The following is a 19,161-nucleotide window of genomic DNA, read 5'->3' as shown; positions in this document are numbered from 1 at the left end:
TTAGAAACCTGCGTGAACGGTGGGACTTTGCCATCTGCGTCTCCCAGCAGATGTCTGGGTAGTTTAGGTCCCCCCATGACTACCGCCTCTTTAGCTTTTATGGTCTCTGAGAGATGCCTCAGGCGCCCTGAAACTCTAACCCACAATCCTTCTACTTCCTCATCCTTTGATTCCTTCTTGATGAGGGTTGATGTATATTGGTCATTGACATAGAGCGCAACCCCTCCCCCTTTTTTCCCCACCCTGTCCTTTCTGTACAATCTGTAGCTCCCCCCTCTCCCTGCTGGTGCAGCCTGTGCCCCTGCCAGCCTGCGCCCCGCTTTGGGCCCCACTGGTGCTGGCCCTGGGACACTGGTCCCAAGACATTGGGACACTGGACCCAAGAGGGTGGCCAGGGGGTGAGGCACCTGTCAAGGGGTGGGGCTACCCATGCAACCCTCGACAGCCTGCCAAAACAGGGTAAGCGGCCCTCCACCCAAAATAATTGCCCACCCCTGAACTAGATAGTACCATCTTTTAGTTCTCCTGTGCAACATGAGCAACTTAATAAGAAAGAAGAAAAATTCAGCAACCTGCATGCCATCAGACACCCGAAGTAAAAAGCCTGCTCCAGACTTTGAGTCTAATCTACACACTTGCAGAGCAGCTTTTGTTTTTTTATTTATTTTACAAATGAACTTTGGGACCAATATGAGTTTCATTTTTACCTGGGAGAAATTTTACCAATCTTGTAATTCTCCTTTGCCTGATGAACAATGTTTGGGCCTGAAAGCCCGCAAATAAAGAATTTTTTTCACTTATCTAGTTGGTCAAATAAAAGATAATCACCTCTACCCCAAGAGTTTTGTCTGCCTATGCAAATTACTTGCACTCAACAGCAACATAGTGAACATCTCACGAATGTATTCAAAACCTATACCTAAGGATCTAGCAAAATCATGACGGAAGTGCACTGCGCAATGAATCTTTTTAATTTACTCATTTCACAGCTCACCCCCCTTCCTGCTCCCGTTGCCCCCAACTGGTGGTGGGGCCTGGAGGCCCCACTGCTAATTGGATGGGAAGCAAAAACTGCAGCTTTAGATATGCCGTGTTTTTTGCCTCCTGTCGCTAATTGTCTGAGGCAAAATGAGCAAGATTAAAGGACCCACTCACTGCGCAGTGCACTTCCACACAATTTCGATAGGTCCCCACCTATACCCCAAGATCCACAATGAAACAGGCATGGCAATTGCCTAATTTGGGGTCAAAAGAATTTTTTCCACTGGGCAGATTGGTATGCACTATGGTTTTTTGCTTCCCCTTCCTCTATAGCAGGGGTGTCAGAGTTGATCCATAGACCAGATCACAGCCCTCCCACCCCCCAGCCAGGCCCAGAGTACATGGCACCTACTCTGGGATCCGAGCCACATGCAGCAGCCCCCAGCTTGGGACACAGATGCCATGTGCACTGCTCAGCCACAGAATGGCTGGAAAGGATGCCGCATGCAGTGTGTGTCCTGGACGAGCTGGGTGCAGGTGTGGAGGGCAATGTAAGACAGTGCCATGCAGAGTCCTGTACCAACTGCTGCATATGGCCTGTGTCTTACATTTGCTGCATAGGTCAACTCAAGACCCAGGGGCAGCAGCAAGGGCCAAGTGACAGAGCTCTACAAGCTGAAACCAGCTTGCAAGCCATAACTCTGACACCCCTGCTTTATATTATGGAGCATGGTTTTTTTCCTAGGATAATCTGATATTATATTAGATTATATACTCGCCAGTTACTTCCCTGTAGTTGCAAGAGCAGGGGACTGGCAGTATCTCTCTTTTGCTTTGACGTGAGGTAGGTTATGGATATTCTCTGTGTTTTGCATATTGTGCTTTGTAGTCGTGCACAAGGGTTGCAAGTGGCAATTTTGGACAGACCTTCAGGTAACAATTGCCAGGAGGCCCCTCCTAGTCCTATGCTTCATAACTGCCTTTTAACTGTCTAGTTCTTGAAATGGCATTCATACACCCAAGTCCCTAATACCAAACATGGGAAAGTAAGTGCTTGCATTGATGATTTAGATTTACAACTAGGAACAGGTTAAACTGACAAATGAGTTATCACATACCGATTACACCTGTACCCTCATTTCAGACAAACTCATGGCAATATCTTCTTGTTTTGTACCAAGTTGTTTTGTTCCTTCATTCTAAAACCGTATTGGTCTGAATCAAAAGCAAGGCCTTCGCTTCTGCTCTCACAGTTGCACTGGATAACTCTGATTTGTCTCAGGCCTTCTAAGTGTTTAGAAAGTTTTAGCACTTAACCCTTCCCAGGTTGAAATGAGGCTGTTGGTATATGGAAGGTACAGTCTGAGAATACCTAGTGAACCAAACCCCTAGCAGACTTATGCACAGCAATACCCAATTATGGTTCCCAACAGACTTAAGCATATTAGGTGGCCAGAGGCTCCCAATCCACTGCCCATCCACTCTCCCACCTCTGCCCCTAGCTGGGTCATTCAAGCCTGGAAAGGTTGCCATTCACTGCTCTAAAACATAGCTGGTGCTTGGTTTTGCTGCACCAAATATTAGCACTGAAGCTCATGGTTTTGCCAACTTAAATTTTCTGGCTAGAAATCTTTCACCTGGACTTTCACAAATCTCTCCTGGTAGTTTGCATTACTAAAAACCCAAACACCCAGAATGATGGTGCTTTGTAAGAACCTCAGTTTTTTTTTGGTTTTTTTTTAAATGAAAAGTTTCCGATGCAAAATCCTGGGCTCACTGAAGTCAACGGGAGAACTCCCACTGGATTTAACAGAATCAGGATTTTTATCCCCACTCTCTAGAGCTGAAAGAAGTTTGGAAAATAAATCTGAGTGCACTCTAAAAATTTAGCACAGCAAACAGAAAAGTATGCCAAACTGTTTGTTTTGTTTTTTTAAAGGAAAACGTCTTTTGTTTTAACCCCCAAGTGATGATTTTTTCACTGAGTCATGCTAATGTTACTGCTTCCTTTCTAAGGAAGCAACTGTTTGTAGCAGACTAATAGTTTTTACTCATTTAAATTTAACCCTAGAAAAAACATTCTATACTTTATAAAATGTGAAATCGTTTGAAAAGTAGTCTGTTACTTAATACACCAATTCTTAGTTGATGTGTCCTGACCTTGGATCCCAGGAGTTGCACAAAAGTGCTAATAGAAAAGTTAATTTTGCATTTTATTGACCAATTATAGCAGCAGCTATAATTGTTTTAATTGCTTATACTGCTATTTTTATAATCAATTATTTAGCCATTAAGATAAAGTTAATCTTGTTATGATTTACTTTCCATAATATTTTAATCAGTCATTATTGTTCTGGAATTAACCATCTATTTTAAATTTCCTATTGCTTAGCATAAATATAATTGACCTATTGGTCTCATGATTTTAGAATTTAAATTTAGTATAAGAAGAATGCTTATGTAAAGGTCCGTGGATGTCTGGCATGTTTAAAAGAGGTAATGAAAGAATGAATGATGTATGTATGTGACAGTGTGAGGGAAGACTGTCCTCTCTCAGCAGATGAAAATAGCCTTCTGTGATTTAACAGTTAAAGGCTGCAGCAACATTTAGTCAGCAACTAAGGGTTACCAAATACTAAATCATGCCTTCACCCTGACAGCTGAAGACTACAAGCAACCACCCTGCTGAAGATTGCAGACCAAAAAACGAAAAGATCATGTCCTACCAATCCTAGCCTGCCAACGGGACAAGGAGGGTTACCTTTGTGTCTGACTCAGTGGAATCCATAGGCTTGTATGGCCAGCTATCACTATAAAGAATGAACACAAAGAAAAGGTTTTGGGTCTGTCCACCTGCAAGAAGGAGTTTTGGGCACATCCAACAAGACCTGATTCCATTCCTTGTGGCTGGTCTGGCCGGCCACCAGACTGACCTGAGCAACTTCAGAACTTGGTAACACCTTAACCTCTGCAGGGCTGTCTAACTATCTGCGTGCGTGCTCGTTTCTTTTGTATGAATGAATGAGTATGTATGGGAATGGGTGAAGCAGATAAAACATAAAAGGAATAAAGAACAGTAAGGTTACGTTCCAATAAATGCAGCGTTATGCCTTATCCCCTGATAAGACTCCCGCTTGTTTTTAATTTACACTGTATGCCCTTTGGAATAACACAAACTGTAATTTTTTGGAAAAACTGTAAACTTTAGATATGAAAACACAAAAAGAAAGCATATTCTGAGTCTGGGTATCCTAATTCATTGAATGTACACAATTTAATTAAAAATAGTAATAAAAGTTCTTCCACACTAAAGCTGGTCCACAAAAATCACAAAAGCCTCATTTGAGCATGAACCTCTCAAGCATCTTTTACTGATCTCCCCTGTAGCAGTACACCCTGACTGGTTCATCTCCTGAGCCAAAAAGATGGACTGACTCTGTAAGTAGGTAGGTAGGGATGTTTTTCTGGCCACTGAAGCAGTAGCATTCTGGATCTCGCTTCCAATGAGCCCACGATATTGCCACCTACTCCTGCTGGGATTTAGTTGTTCTCTATAGCCAGCTCCTGAACTACCAATTCCCAATCATTCCTTCAAATCTAGAAGTGGGCAAGGAATGCAAGCACCAGGATACATAGTTTGCATCAAGGAAAAATTCACATGGAACACAGAATGCCTTCATGATTCAGAACAGAGAAGCAGCATAAAAGCTGCTGGCAGCCCTTTTCTCCACCTAAAAAACTATCAGCCATCGAGCGAATCAAGTGTAGAGGGATAATGAGTAGAGGGCCAAATTTAGTGGACTCCAGTTACCCTTAAGGACAGTTTCTAAATAGAAATACCAACCACGGAAGATGTATTTACCAAGGAAATACATGTTTTGACGATCACATATAAATTAAAGTTATAAAAAAAAAAGTGCTGCAAAATTTAGGCTACACCACTTCATAAAAGATGCACCTGAAGTATTCAGTTCTTCTCTCAAGGAAAATGCATTCCAACAGTATATCCACAGATTCTTATAAAACAGTTCCTAATTCTAGTCATAAATTGTATAATTCAAAATTCTACAAAATTCCTTGATCAAAATTACCTTGATATCACGTTTTAGATTGCAACTTTGGTCTTTAGAGTCAGACTGTGTGGTCCTCTTTTCTTTATGCATTTCTTTTGGATCTTGAGAAGTGAATAAATTAGGTTTGGAACAACCAGAGTCTCTAATAAAAAAAATAAAAATTGCGTTTCCAGTGCCGGTTAGTCATACTTAAGATAATATATACAGCATTTAAAAAAGAAAAACAAAAACCACCACAACTTAGGCATGATTAGAAGATTCTGTCATTTAACCCCCATTGAAGACTATGGTAACCATTAATCAAAAACCACCTCTCTAAAAAAACGAAAAAGCAAGCATAAAAACAAAAGAGACAGTACCCCACCCAAAAAATTGAAATGGTAAATTTTGTCAAGAATGTGCATTATTTGGTTCCCATCTATGAATAAACCCTGTCCACCATGCCTTAGCAAATTTTGTCTCAAATACACAAATGGAAAATATGGAGCAAGTTTCTTCTGGTCATTAATTCTTATGGAAAATTAATTTAAATGGTACTACTTTTTTTTTTAAATGGCAGTTGCCATAATACTCAGAAGTGCAACAGTTACACACAATGAATCTTTTAACAAAATTTAGTCTAGATGTTACAGGTTTTTACTACAAATATAGCTCTGCAAACAGCCACCAACGGGAGGGGGGAACCCCTTAAGATTTAAGGGTCTGTACAGTTATCCTGCTCAACATGGATGGAACAAAAACATCCTAGATCTGCCCATGTCCAGATCCAGCCCGTGGCCTGCATGTTGTCAACCCCCTGTTCAATATTAAGCACCATGATGACTTCACATTAACTAGTAATTTTTATAAATTAAAAATAAATGAAATTTGTCTTACTTTCTCTCAAAATGTGGTTTCTTTGGTTTGTGTTTACTTTGTTTGCCACCTGGAGAAATTGTACAGAAAAAGCAATGATCTAGCAACTGAAAAAAAATGTTAAAGGCAAGTTGCAGCTGAGCTGAAGAAATTCTGATGTATTCGGAAAAACGTCTTAGAAACAGGAAAAGTTACCTTTATTTTCTTCTATTTTCTTCCGTAACTTTGTGTTTTGTTGAATAAGATCCTTAAGTCCTTCAGGACTATTCTTGCATAGCTCTTGGGCTCTTTCATTAGCTACCATTGCCTGTTCATGTTCCCCCAGGAGTGAGAGAGCATCACAGAAACGATAGTGACCCTACATATTTTGAATTTAAAAAGTAATTAGTCTCATAAAAAGGAAAATACTAAATCAACCTTCAAGTAAAAGTCCTGACAAATGCAGAACAAAGGTCTTTATAAGACTGATTATTCAAAAATTGCACTAAAAAAGGATTTGCCCTATCAAAGAGGACTAATTATTCATAAATCAATACATCGTCTCTGTTTTCTTCCTAATCCAACCATAACCTTTTACTTGGATAATTATGTAGTTGTCCCCATTTATGCTTCTTCAGTATACTTAATAATGAAGGCCTGGGCATATGAAGCATTATAATATCATATCACACAAAGTTTTTAAAGTGAATCAAATGTTCCCACTCCTTTCTTTATACATAAAAAAAATGCACCTAATAGTATACTAACTCTTATTCCCCACACCCTTTAAAAAAATTCTAAGCCCATGAGAGGATGTTCTGCTTTCACTTAAGCCAAGGAGAGTAGAGAACACTGCCTCTGTAAGAATCAGGGCCTTAGATCAGGTGGGCTAAAGAAAAAGTCATACTACCCTATACTAAAATTTAGTTAAGGGGTGCAGCAAATGGAAACGAAACAATCAGACTATATTCCAGTCTCAGATCCTAAATTTACTGAACACATAAGCCATACCAATATATAAGCAAGGTTTTACATGCAACACTTAACCTTTAAGCAAGCCCTAACAGTCAACACAGATATTCTTACCCGAGCTTTCCAATGGATATATAGAGTTCAGCTGGCCAGGTGTCTGTCATCCCACTGGGGTTTAATTAGTTGTTTTCTTTTTTTCCCCTATGCGTTGCTCTCCCCCAACTTCTAGTATTTTTCCTGCGATTTTTTTTATACATTCTTACAGTTCTCTTCTGTATGTCCCTGATACGGTTATGTCAAAATATCCATTAATCATCTTTCACAGTGGTCATTTTTGTGTTTGGCAGCCGTCTACATTCTGCTGCTTTGGACTGCTAAACCACATCCTATTTTAATTTTTTGCTGAGATGAGTTATAACAAGTCACCCTAGATTGTGACTCACTGGCTTTGCATTTAGTGGCATTAGTTAAGTCAAAGCACAAAATGGCGTTGCTTATGCTAAGCTGGCTGTCAGGCCTACACCCAATATATTTTTGTTGGAACAGTAAGTAGAACTGTCAAATTATATTAAACTAACCTTTGGCCAAGTGGGCTTCAAAATAATGGCCCTTTTTCCATCACCAAGGGCTCTCCTTGAAAGAAATGGAAAAAGAAAGTAAGTATTATTTTTATTTAAGTACTGTTTTATTATTTGTTATTTTTACTGTGGCAATACCTATATACCAGAGCTCAGCTGTGCTAGGCACTGAATACACATAACAAGGAGACAAGCCTTGCTCCAAAGAACTTTTAATCAAAGTTGTGCATAGCAAATTTACATGAGGGAGCAACAAGAAATAATACTTGTTAACCTAAGTACAGCATTACTAGTTCTGAGTTTCACACAGAGTTCATTAGAGACTTTCCACTGAAACAGTTCAATAAAAGTAAATAGATCAAAGAAAGCCTAGGGTAGAACTGGAGGACAGAAAATCCAGACAGTAGTGATAAACAGTACATTCAGTTAAATTTAGAGAGGTGTAGAAAAAGGGAAATTGGACAGTCAAAACAAGTACGATCACTAAATCATGCTTGTATTGTACGTAAAGAGAGTATGAGTACAGGGAGTATGTGCAAGAAGTCAGAGAGGGGTTATGAGACATCAAGAAAGTGTGTGTGATCACCAAGTAGGTAAAAGGATTAGGAGTATAGCATGTGACCTGTAATGTTTTTAGGCCTCAATATTTGCTATGAATTATATGTATTCAAAATGTGTTTATTCTAAAAACATGTACATCTTTCAAGTTCACAATCTCATCTTTTGCAGAATGCCCTTTATGTGAACAGCAATCCAACACACAAGATAAGCAGATTTTCTGAATTGCTCAGCTCTGGGAAAGAGCAGTAAAGATTTATGGCAACACTTACATTTAAAGCTGAATGATAAAGCCTCAGCCCCCTCTTGAGATGCTGGTATAGTTCACATGTATGTCATAGATAGGTTAGCTATCTGTAGACAACTTCTTATCTAGTTCCCTTGATGCTGTGCCACTACCGCTTCAGAAAAATCAAGTCTACATGTTTAAGGCACTGAAACATTATTTTACTAAGTATATTATCAATTTACAATTCATAATTAAAAGGAGACCTCAACATTTCAGATCCTATAAAAAAGGTTTACTTACTTGTATTCTCCAGTGAGAAGAAAACAGAGAGCCCGATTACTGTAAAGAAGATGGTTTTCAGGGCTACAAAGTATAAAAAAAAAAAAAAAAAAAACAAAAAACCAACCCCAAAACATCATTACATGCAAGACAAACAAAATGAATTACCCTAAAGAGCTTTAATTTGTCAAGTAAATCTTGAAAAGTGAAGCAACCACTTCATTTCCTCAATACATTCAAAACTATACATCTAAACAATAATGCAGCTACTTAACTTAATCAAATATCATATTGTTTTCAAGTCAATGCACTATTCACGTTCACCAAGTTAGGCATGTGGTGTAATGATCTGCAGGTTCTGGGCCCACGTATGCATCTCAGCCAAATCAAACTACTCATTTCAAAAGTCAAACTAGAAGAATTAAGAAAGGTCTAAAATACCTAACCCCTGCCACCTTTTCCTTAAGTAAGTACTAGAAGCAATTCATACCTAATTTGTGGATTAACTGTTGATTCTGGCTCAGCTGAAATCTCTATGCAGCAGATTAATATTGAATATTGTGTTTTACTTGAAAGAGAAAAACTAGCCTTAAGTTCTAGATCACAATGTCAAACATATAGCCCACAGTTTAGATCAGAGGTCACCAACCAGTCAATCTTGATCAACTGGTCGACTGTGGAGCTTCTGACAGTCTCTCAGTCTGTCAGAGGCTCCACAATCAGGAGCAGCAGGACTCATGTGGCTGGGCTGAGCCACGCCCCCTGCCACCCGGGCTGGGCAAGTGGGGTCAGAGCCCTGGCAGCTTGTCCAGGAGGCGGGACGCAGGTAGTGCAGTAGATACTGGGGTGCCAAAAAGTGATCTTCACCATAAAAAGGTTGAAGACCACTGGTTTAGATCTAGCTGGCTAGATCTCCTCAGAGAGCTAAAAATTGAGGGGCAGGGCAAGAAGGGGCAAGGCCTGCCACCAAAATGCAAGGGTACAGTATCAGTGGCAAAAGGGAGTAACAGATGCATTAACCTTTACAGTCCTGATTCTGCTCACCACATGTCTCAAATAGAACGAGGTAGATATTTTGGCAACCCAATGTTTCGTGGCAAGTTCATAATATGTCAGTATTATAGACTAAATACTGTATTTGCACAAACATTTGCTTTCATTTTACGTACACTGTTTCCTCCTATAAAAACATGCCTGTGAAATAGTTTCCAAATGCTTTTATGATAAACTGCCTACACCAAAGAATTAACAAAAAAGATCCCATTATCATGTCTACCAGTTGTTATCAACACTGAGATTCCTAGTATAGGAGGCTGTCATTCTTAATGGCATTTTTTGTTTTGTTTTGGTTTTTAGTCGTTGTGTGTTCTGTTTTCCTGCTGTTGGCAAGGCTAAACACTTACCATACTGAAGGCTACTGTGTAAGGCAGAAGAGTCATTTACTTTAAAATTTGTCTTGAATTGGTGTAATATTTTGGGATTTTTTGTAAAAATTCATTTACCCTTTCCTGTATTAATGTCTTATACAAAAGAACATACAATGTACAGCACAAAATTGCTAAACTTAAAGCATGTTCTTAGGTATCTCATCTTCAGGGATCCAGGTTCTGTTTCCCATGGAAAAAATGTGGATTTTCCCTTTTAACTAAGAAAAACATGGATTTCTCATTTTAGCAGAGAATTACATGAATTTCCCACTTTTGCAAAGAGCTCTCTGCAGGCTGGCAGAGTTCCAACCTGCAGGGGGCTGGGGGGGTCATGCGGGGGGGGGGCATGTGCATGTACATGGCCACCAGACAGCCTGGAGAGGCCCTCCTGGGGGGGGGGATTGAGGACCCCATAGGGAGGACAGAGTTGGGCAGGGCTGGAGCTGTTGCCCAGAATGCACAGCTGCAGGGCCCGGGCAGGGAGTGTGAGAGAGCAGCGGGCGGCTTATCCAGGGGGCTGCACAAGGGAGGGGGGGCGTTCCCTGTTGCTATGCGCATTCCAGGAAGGAAGGGGGGCATGTGCCCCACAGATCTGTGCAGTGTGGGGGCAGGGGCAAGCTGTCTGCTGTGGACTTGGACTCCCCGCCCGACTGCCCTCCCCCACCCAGGGCCTCCAGGGCCCAGCAGGCTGGATCCAGCAGAGCAGAGCACAGCAGGACTGGGCAGGAAAGCTCCGCGCTGCTGTGAGCCCTGCGCTGCCCTGGTGAAGCTCCCCCCGCCCACCCGGCTGCAGCGGGGGCAGCGTGGCAGAGTTGTGCCCCTCACTACTACCAAATGGGCACCTTGTCAGGGTGGCACAGTGCTCGCAGCAGCAAGGAGCTTCCCTGCCTGTCCCCATTCTCCCCTGTTGCACCAGGTCCCACCCACTGAGCTGCAGAGGCCCCTGCGGGGAAGGCAGCAGGGCAGGGGGCCCCAAGTCCAGACATGCCTAGCCTCCTCCCCCCATGGGGTCTGCTCTGGCTGTGCTGCCTATGGAGGAGGGGGAGCAGGGCTCGACGTTGTTCTCCCTGCTCGAGCTGTGGGACTCGAGCACTGCTGAAGGGGTCAAAGGGATGTGGCGCTGCGTCCCTAGCCCCATAGCCCTGGCAGCTAGGAGCCCCTCTGGCAGGTTTGGAGGGGCAGCGGAGTAAGGGACCTGGACCTGTGTCCTGGTGAGTGAAGGGGGGGGGGGGGGGAGGGAGATCTGATTTTCCATGATAAAAACCCAAAAATCAAATGGCAAAATGTATAGGTATCTAGAATTTATTTTATTATAGTGATTAAGACACTGGTAAGCTTCCAAATTGCTTTTAAATTGTAAATATATCAAGAAAATAGTGTTCAGCTGATACCTATATACACGGTGGTGTTTCATTTTAATCATGGATTTTGGATTTTTAAATCAGAGAATTTGTGATTTTTTTGTTTTTTAATTTAGAGAAAACCAGGATCCCTGCTGATCTTTAACCAGGGAGAGACAAACAAACCAGTACAATCCTAAAAAAGTTGAAAGTGCAAAATATAAAAGTCATCCAGCTACTTGAATTTGTTCTTACCAATATTCTATGGCTTTAGTGTAGAAGATTATAGCATAGTGCCAGTTCCTTTGGGAAAACTCACTATTTCCTCGTTTTTTCATAAATTCACTTTCCTGTAAGGTTAAGAAAAGAAAAAAAAACACAAACATATAGCCAGTCAGAATTTAACTCAGCTATCATGAAAAATACAAAGGGCATTAAATGATAAGCCTCCTGTCTGCTTGTATAGGGAATGCTGAGTGTACTCATAATTGATTTAAGGGTAGAGTAATAATCCAAACTCTATTTGTGGAACTGAAATGAAAAACTGTTCCACTTCTTACACTGCAAATACTGTCAACTTCTCACTCACTTTGCTTAAGCAGGGAGAATTGATTAGTCCCAGGGTCAGAAGCATATCGCATGTGAAGCTAGGCAGGCTTCAGTGGCTCTGACAGGAGGGGCTTTTGCCGACACCCATCCTGGGGCCAGGCAACGAGGAGCTGCATCAAGGATGGAGAGTTGGGAGCTGTGCCCATGCTGCTGCCTCTTTTCCCTGCTCTCTGGCTGCATTGCCAGTGTAGCTTCCAGCTGCCTGGCTCAGGCCTGGGCAAAGCCTCCTAGTCCACATCAAACTGGAGCCAGGTTTCTCCAGGAAACAGACTAGAAATTTTAAATCAGCCACCAAACTGAGCTGCTTCAACTTGTATCAAATGGCCTTGGTCAATTAAGGGACCAGGCCAGGGGGAAGAGATGGAACACAACCAACCCATTCAACATGTCCCCTGCACTAGAAAAAGTGTTGGAGCAGACACGTACAGGAGCACCTAAGAGGCACAGATTAGAACAAAGAATCCAGCCTTAAAGTACGGACTTGAGCTTTCTGGAAAAGACGTATGGCCCTCATGGATGAACAGGGTAGACATTGTAAAAAATAATATTTCATTTATTAGGGTATGATCCTGTGAGTGTTACTGTCTGGCCAGCTACTTCCATATAGATTTCTAAAAGTTCCAACTATCCCAAACTACTTTCTGCTTAAAAAAAAAAAAAAAAAAAAAATGCACAGTACTTCAGAGCTTTGTCCTACCTTTTTACAGTTTTCACAACTTTGAGCTTCGAACTCTTCAACTAAGTTGCAATCTTCCAATGCAACCCTAGTTATATGATTTTTGCCTGTATGCAGAAATAGGACAAAAAGAAAACCCAAGTGATTAAGACAAGAAATTAGGTTTCTTACATATAATTATAATAATCTAAAAAATAATAATCTCATAATTTTGAGATACCTAAACTAAGTTTATCAAATCGGCAAACTTCTGGTTATTAAATGTGAACTGTACTTTTTGGAAAATGCTTCTTTATAGTTAAATATAAACCAACTGTTTTCTTCAAAGATGAAAAAAAAAAGTTGACCTGCCTTATTTCCTTTACTTGTTGTTTTTGGAATAGAATAAAAGAAAAAAAAAATACTGGCTAATTCTATCTCAAAAGGGAAAAAGGCACTACAACCAAAGAAAGAATCAAATTCCAAGGTTAGTGAGGGCAGAATAGCAAATGTTTATTTTTTCTACAGCAGAAAATGTTGCATCAGTGACAGCTGCAGCAACAGGCATATTAAACCCCAGAGAAAAAAACCCAGACATCTCAAAGAAAAAAAGTACAAAACTCTGTTTTCAGATGTAGACCAACTGACAAAAATTGAAGGAAAAAAACCATACGCAGCCCATGACCCAGACTCTCAGTACCACATACAACTGTGGGTCCAGTTCCAGGCTTGCCCCAGGGGCTAGTGTGTACTGTGTGCAGTGTGTCAGCTGAACGCAGAGTTGGGTGGGGGGGAGAAAAAGCAGAGGTCCGGGGGAAGGCAGAGGGAATATGGGGTCAGTTGCAGCCTATCATGCAGACTGGCTCAGGGATGCACATCCAAGCCTACCACCTCTGATTCTAGGAGCCACATGCAATCCATAATAGGCGTTGTTGATTAAAAGACTTCAAACACCTGTACAGAAGCAGCATGCATTATTTTAGTGGCATCCATATGTGCAAAGACTTAGAGTAACTGCTCTAAACTGAAAATCATTCTACATTTTTCTGGGTGCTTCAACCAGTTCAGACTTCTAAGAAACATACAGGATGCAGACAAACTACTTTACAACTAGTTGTTGTTCTAAAAAATGTTTATACTTACATTCAGCAAAGAAAACTTCGAGGGGAGGCCAACAGTAATCACCAAGCTTTTTTAACTTCTCTAGAACACTGAATTCACCTGTGTATTTTACCCAGTCGAGGGCATCCCCAACATCAAAGACTTTCTTTCAAAAAGAAGGGAGAAATTAGAGTCAGCAGCTAGACTTAGTGTATCCCATGAGAGAAAAATCACCTAAATTGTTTGCAACATAATATAAAAGCAACAAACGTATACAATTTCTGTAACATGGTTGCACAATGTAGCTTCTATCTCATAAATGAGAGGCAAGGGCAATCTGTCTGCTGCCTGGGCTGTTGCCCGCAAAACTAAGTGCAACAGTTCACAAACACTTCACTTCCGTAGACCACATCGGTCCAGGCACCAAAAAAAAGCTGAGGGAGGATCTCTCTGCTTTATACAACACACACAATAAAACATTATTTCTGCACGTAAAATACTGTCAAAGAAACCATCAGTGGTTTCTGGGACAATCTTGGTATGTGTTTTTTGCCCCGATTACTAAGCCAGCTAGGATTTACTGATGCATAAACTCCATTTTTATAATTACTTCATAGTCCAGCAAGCATGTAATGCTTGATTCCCACCATACAGTTTCTGAATACCATTCAAGTCATAGGGTTTGATCTATAAAATGTTTCATGGTTTCCAACTATAAAAATGGAGGCAGCATGTAACAAGAAACCTGACTCTTAAGATTCTTATATCTGTAGACAGGGTGATGAAAGTGGAGAGATCTTGATTCTTAAATATATTTTGGTGTCTTTGTACCTAGAAACCCAAGCTGTTTAATCTACTAACCATGTCCCAAAGCTTCTTCTGAAACAATGGGATTAAGCATAGAATGTCTGTTGCCTTGGATATGCTTTTACCTCTTAAACAAATTTTGTCAACTTAGAGTGTTGTTGTGTATTTAAATCCATGCCCTTTGAGACACAATGACACTTAGATAAAATACAAGCAATAAGGCATATGTGCCTATTCCATTTCTCCTGCTATTAAAAGCAACTATAATATGGGTCTTCAAAACATCAATAATTTATTCTGAATATTACTTGCACAAGATGTCAAACTGGAAAAATACTTGGAAGTGACATGCAAAAGAAAAAGGACATCCAGGCAACAAAAGCCCGAGAATTAGTCTTCCAAGAAGCAAGTTCTGTACCAACCAATGATTCCAGCTTTCACATACTCATGTAACATGAATTTAACAAACAATAGCTTTAGCCATCTTAAAAGGGAAGAGTTCTACAGTAAAAGCTGTGTTATCTGGCACTTGATTAACCGGCATGCTCTATTAACCAGCATGCCAGCTGATGCGGCAAAAGTGAAAACGGAAGTTCTGCTTCTGGTTTCGCTGAGTCCCACTTCGGGCCACGGCAAATTTATTGATAAATTAATAAAGTTTACATGTAATCCAGTATGACTGGAAGGGACTGTTCTCTCTAGGATGTACACGGCAGGAGGCATGGGAAGGGCAGCACGGTGCCTGTCCTCTGGCACACTGATGCACCAGATGCATCAGGAGGCAGGCAAAGATGCCTCTGAGGTAACTGGCATATTTGGTTATCCGGCACACCCCATTTCCCATGGGTGCCAGATACAGAGCTTTTGCTGTATTTGTATTGATACATACATAAAAAAAAAATTAAGAAAGAAGTTGAACCAACTTACATTTTCTATTCTTGTACCAATTCTTAATATGCCATTGATAAAAAATGGATCATTCTGGAAGAGAAAAGAGCACACAAAAGGAAGTTACAAGGACCTTCCTCCCTAGCTATATGGATTTGATTTTGTTTTCTTTTTCAATTCAGAATGACTCTTTTGGTTAAAGTTCAACTGAATGGCTTTTTCTACAGCAAGATAAATTTAGACTTTGCTTCTGATTTACTCCAAAAATTTCAGGAAGTCTTCTATTGACATAAGTAAATAGCAGGGAAAATTACAGCTGAAGAGGGACACATGGGATATATATACAAAGTACAACACCATGACATGCAGCTAGCTTTAGTTTAAGTACTACAAGCAGTACAGGCATGGTAGGGCAGCTCTCCACCAATGCTAATATACCCACTTTCTCAACTGGGCTAATTAGCAAAGGCTAAAAGCCTTGCTGTCATAGCTGTACTCTTTCCAGTAGCTCATTTATGTGAGATCTGCAGTTTACTGCACTGTGTTATGTAGACATACCCATAGAACCCACCTATGCGTTTAGACAAGCTAGGAGCTTCAACAATCTCTGCAACAGTCTGTATGTAAAAAAAACAATTGATGGCAGCCATTAAAACCTTTCAACATATCAACTCTGTTTATCTCCCAATACAGTTTACGGACAATGACTCATCTGATTGTGGGAACCAGGTAAATGGTGATGCACATAAAACTGTGATAAAAAGGTACCCAAATATGGAAGAAAAGGAAAATGAAGGAGCACACCCCCTCTTGAGGAGGGAATGGGACCCTTGACATTTGAGAGGAGCTGGGAAAATGCACAGAGTTTCTGAAATAAAAGGAAATGAAATGGTGCACACGGAAAACTTAAGGGAAAGTGGCATAAATAATGAGAAAAAGGAACCCCAAGTATGTGAAATGCATTCAACTTACAAAAGCAAAATATCTATTTATGAAATGCCATTTAATAGCAGAGTGGACCAGCAAAATTCCATTTTGGGTTGAACAAATGATCCATTTCAGTGGATAACAAACAGATCTTAAAAAAAAAAAAAAAAAAAAAAAAAAAAAAAAAAAAAAAAAAAATCAAGAAACCCAAAGAATAAGGCATCTAAACTGGGGTATTAAAGAGTACATCTTTTTCCCTTTCCACCCTCAGTTTTCTTTGCTTATTTCCTTCCTACTTTATTTTGGCATCTTCTACTGTTACACTATTGTTTTGGACACACTATTAGCCAAAGAGTTTTCAAACAACAACTTATTATTGAGCACAGACAAAATGAAAATGGTCACAAAGAAAGTTCTTTTAATTCAGTGTGCAGGGGAGGAGGATCATTTATCTCACCGACATGATTATATCATCATCGGTACTGCAGTAGTCTTTAAAGGCCCCAACCAGACATCAGAGCCTATTGTTATGCACCATGCAAACATATACCATATTTTCAAATGCACAACGTAACTTCTCCCCCACCCAAAAAAAAAATGGCTGGAGATTGGGGTGCATATTTTAAGCAAACAAATATGGTAACAACAGCTTCTGCAGCATGAGCCTCTGCTGGGAAAAGAGAAAGTAACAGTGAACATAAGGCAGCAAAGAGAGCATGTGGGGCTCCGTACTAGCTGCTGGCTGTGGACAATAGGAGCCCTGCATGCTCGCTGTGTAAGGAGCACGTTAGAGGCTTTGGCATAAGTACCTCCATCTTGCCTATATCCTCCATTACGTAAAGATTGGAACTGTATGTTGTTGCTGTAAACGTGCAACTAAACAACAGACATTTGGGGTTAAGCTGCAGAAGTGTGGTTAAAAGCAGAATGGGCCAAAAAATATTTGTGAATGCCTGCAACAAGACCCTTTGCAGACAATTTGTTTGGTCAGAAAAGGAAAGAAAGCAGTTAACATGTCCAACTGAAACAGCTCACATTACACAGAGCACAAGATTTTAGATTAGATGGGATAATCTAAACATACCATATTATAGTTTACACATTAGTAGGAATAATTAACATAACACCAAATGTTAAACCAAATATATTAGATCTAATTTAGGGTTAACAGATGGATGCGTGTTTGATTTCTTAGTTTCTCTTGGTGAAGGAAAGAGATAAGGAATCCTTCCTTTCAGAAGCGTAACTGTGACAGAAATATAAATCTCTATGGGCTTTATCTCCCCATGGAAAATGTCAACTAATTGACACTTTCCATGTCCACAGCAGAACTGGTTATATCCAGCTCCAAAAGTTTTAGTGAAACAGAAATATAAACATATAAGATTAAATGCAAATCATTAGTGCTTATATATCTGTGGTTGTAAACCTGCAGAGTTTGGGGAATAATGGGCCTCAGTTGCTGGGGGACCTGAACAACTAACAAGAGCTCAAAGATCCTGTGGTCTGGCCTATACCTTATCCTCCCAGGTACAAGTATGTTTTTGCATTTCCACTGCCTGATCTAAATGCTAGTTCAACTTGTTTAGTTTACAATACAGTGATTGCCTTGAGAAGAGACAGACACACTCAATCTTCATTTTAGGGCCCCATTTGGCAAAACAAGTCCCCTTTGCCCTAATTTGGGGATAGAGAGCTTCTCTTCACAATGCACTGTCCATGTGCAGCAATGCTTTCCCCTTCCTATGGCAGGGGCTTGTGCTGCAGAGACTGCTACTAATTCAGTAAAAGCCTCTGCCTCAGCACCCAGGACTCAGCTCCACTGTATTTCTAAAGCAAAGCCAAGCTTTGGGTGCTAGAGCAGAGGCTCCAGTTGGGCTGGCCCTCAGCTGACTTGACAGGTGCTGCTATCTGCCCACCAAGCTCAACTCAGGAAGCTTGGCTCAGACAGCAGCACCTCTGGCAGCCTCCAGCTAGGGGGTTAACAGAGGGGCCACAATGTTCTGCACCCTGCCCCACCAGTAGCTGCCTGTTTTTTCCCTGGGGAAATACCACGCACACCAGTATTATCAAGAAAAGAGCTTTTATTTTTCCATCCCGCCTTTCAAAAGCAAAGTGTTTATCTTGTTCAGGCCATGTGGTGTGCAAGAAAGTTTTGTAACGAGAACCATCATCCCTGCTCTAATTCAGTCCCTGGAGCCAGTTTTCTTGCATATATCAGGAAACTGCTGTACTTCCCTTACATAAAACTGTCATAGGTTGACAGTCTGCTGGGCTGTACTATCTATTCAACCTGATAAAAACAATTCTCTTCTGCTCACCTAATGTATACTGAAAATTTGTGTTACAGCAAGGTACTAATTAAGCAGTTTATCACATGCAGAAGTACATACAAGTTAACACACACTACTTACCACAACTTTCTTAGCTAAATCAACAATGTCTTCCAGAACCTCGATGTGCCAGAGTCTTTTCAAACTTAGTTCACACAGATGGGAACCACTTAAATGAAAACATTTTTTGCATTAGAAAGGTCATAAATATGACACCACATATGACACCAGCCCCTATTCCATGGCTTTAGCTTCTAATACAGTACTTGCATTACATATAAAACAAGACAGTGGTTAAAACCTTAGGACAAGCTCTTAAACATGGGTAAATTAACAGAAACTGCTGTGTGTTCAGCAGTTTAAAAAAAAAAAAAAAAAAAAAATCAGACTGCTGATTTAAGCATCAAAATACAGATTTTAGAGAATCTTCAGACAGTTTTTTTCTGATAAATTTGTCCCTGATGTTTAGAAATAAAGCTTCTTCATTTATATCTCGTATTACTCGTGGACAGCCTGGGGCATTAATACAGGCATCTTTAATACTCCTATATCCAAACTATACTTTCCCTA

The 19,161-nt window shown here is 40.5% G+C and overlaps 1 protein-coding gene across 9 annotated transcripts in view; it reads right to left on the bottom strand.

Moving 5' to 3' along the window:
• TTC3 (tetratricopeptide repeat domain 3) overlaps nucleotides 1-19,161 on the bottom strand; it is a 99,834-nt gene that overhangs the window by 69,321 nt on the left and 11,352 nt on the right. For 7 of the 9 annotated variants that reach the window (XM_025212053.1, XM_025212059.1, XM_025212055.1 and 4 more), the window contains exons 5-14: nucleotides 18,673-18,760; nucleotides 15,371-15,424; nucleotides 13,679-13,802; nucleotides 12,578-12,663; nucleotides 11,527-11,621; nucleotides 8,526-8,588; nucleotides 7,439-7,493; nucleotides 6,105-6,267; nucleotides 5,931-5,979; nucleotides 5,073-5,196 (exon numbers count right to left, since the gene is read on the bottom strand). In XM_025212053.1, the coding sequence (XP_025067838.1) occupies nucleotides 5,073-5,196; nucleotides 5,931-5,979; nucleotides 6,105-6,267; nucleotides 7,439-7,493; nucleotides 8,526-8,588; nucleotides 11,527-11,621; nucleotides 12,578-12,663; nucleotides 13,679-13,802; nucleotides 15,371-15,424; nucleotides 18,673-18,760 (901 nt within the window). Of the gene's footprint in view, nucleotides 1-5,072; nucleotides 5,197-5,930; nucleotides 5,980-6,104; nucleotides 6,268-6,974; nucleotides 7,416-7,438; nucleotides 7,494-8,525; nucleotides 8,589-11,526; nucleotides 11,622-12,577; nucleotides 12,664-13,678; nucleotides 13,803-15,370; nucleotides 15,425-18,672; nucleotides 18,761-19,161 lie in introns of those variants that run through there. The other 2 variants (XM_025212056.1, XM_025212061.1) reach the window with 2 other exon arrangements.

The sequence above is a fragment of the Alligator sinensis genome, unplaced genomic scaffold (genome assembly GCF_000455745.1).
Source record: "Alligator sinensis unplaced genomic scaffold, ASM45574v1 scaffold69_1, whole genome shotgun sequence".
Lineage (NCBI taxonomy): Eukaryota > Metazoa > Chordata > Crocodylia > Alligatoridae > Alligator > Alligator sinensis.
This window is presented reverse-complemented; position numbering and strand designations above follow the sequence as displayed.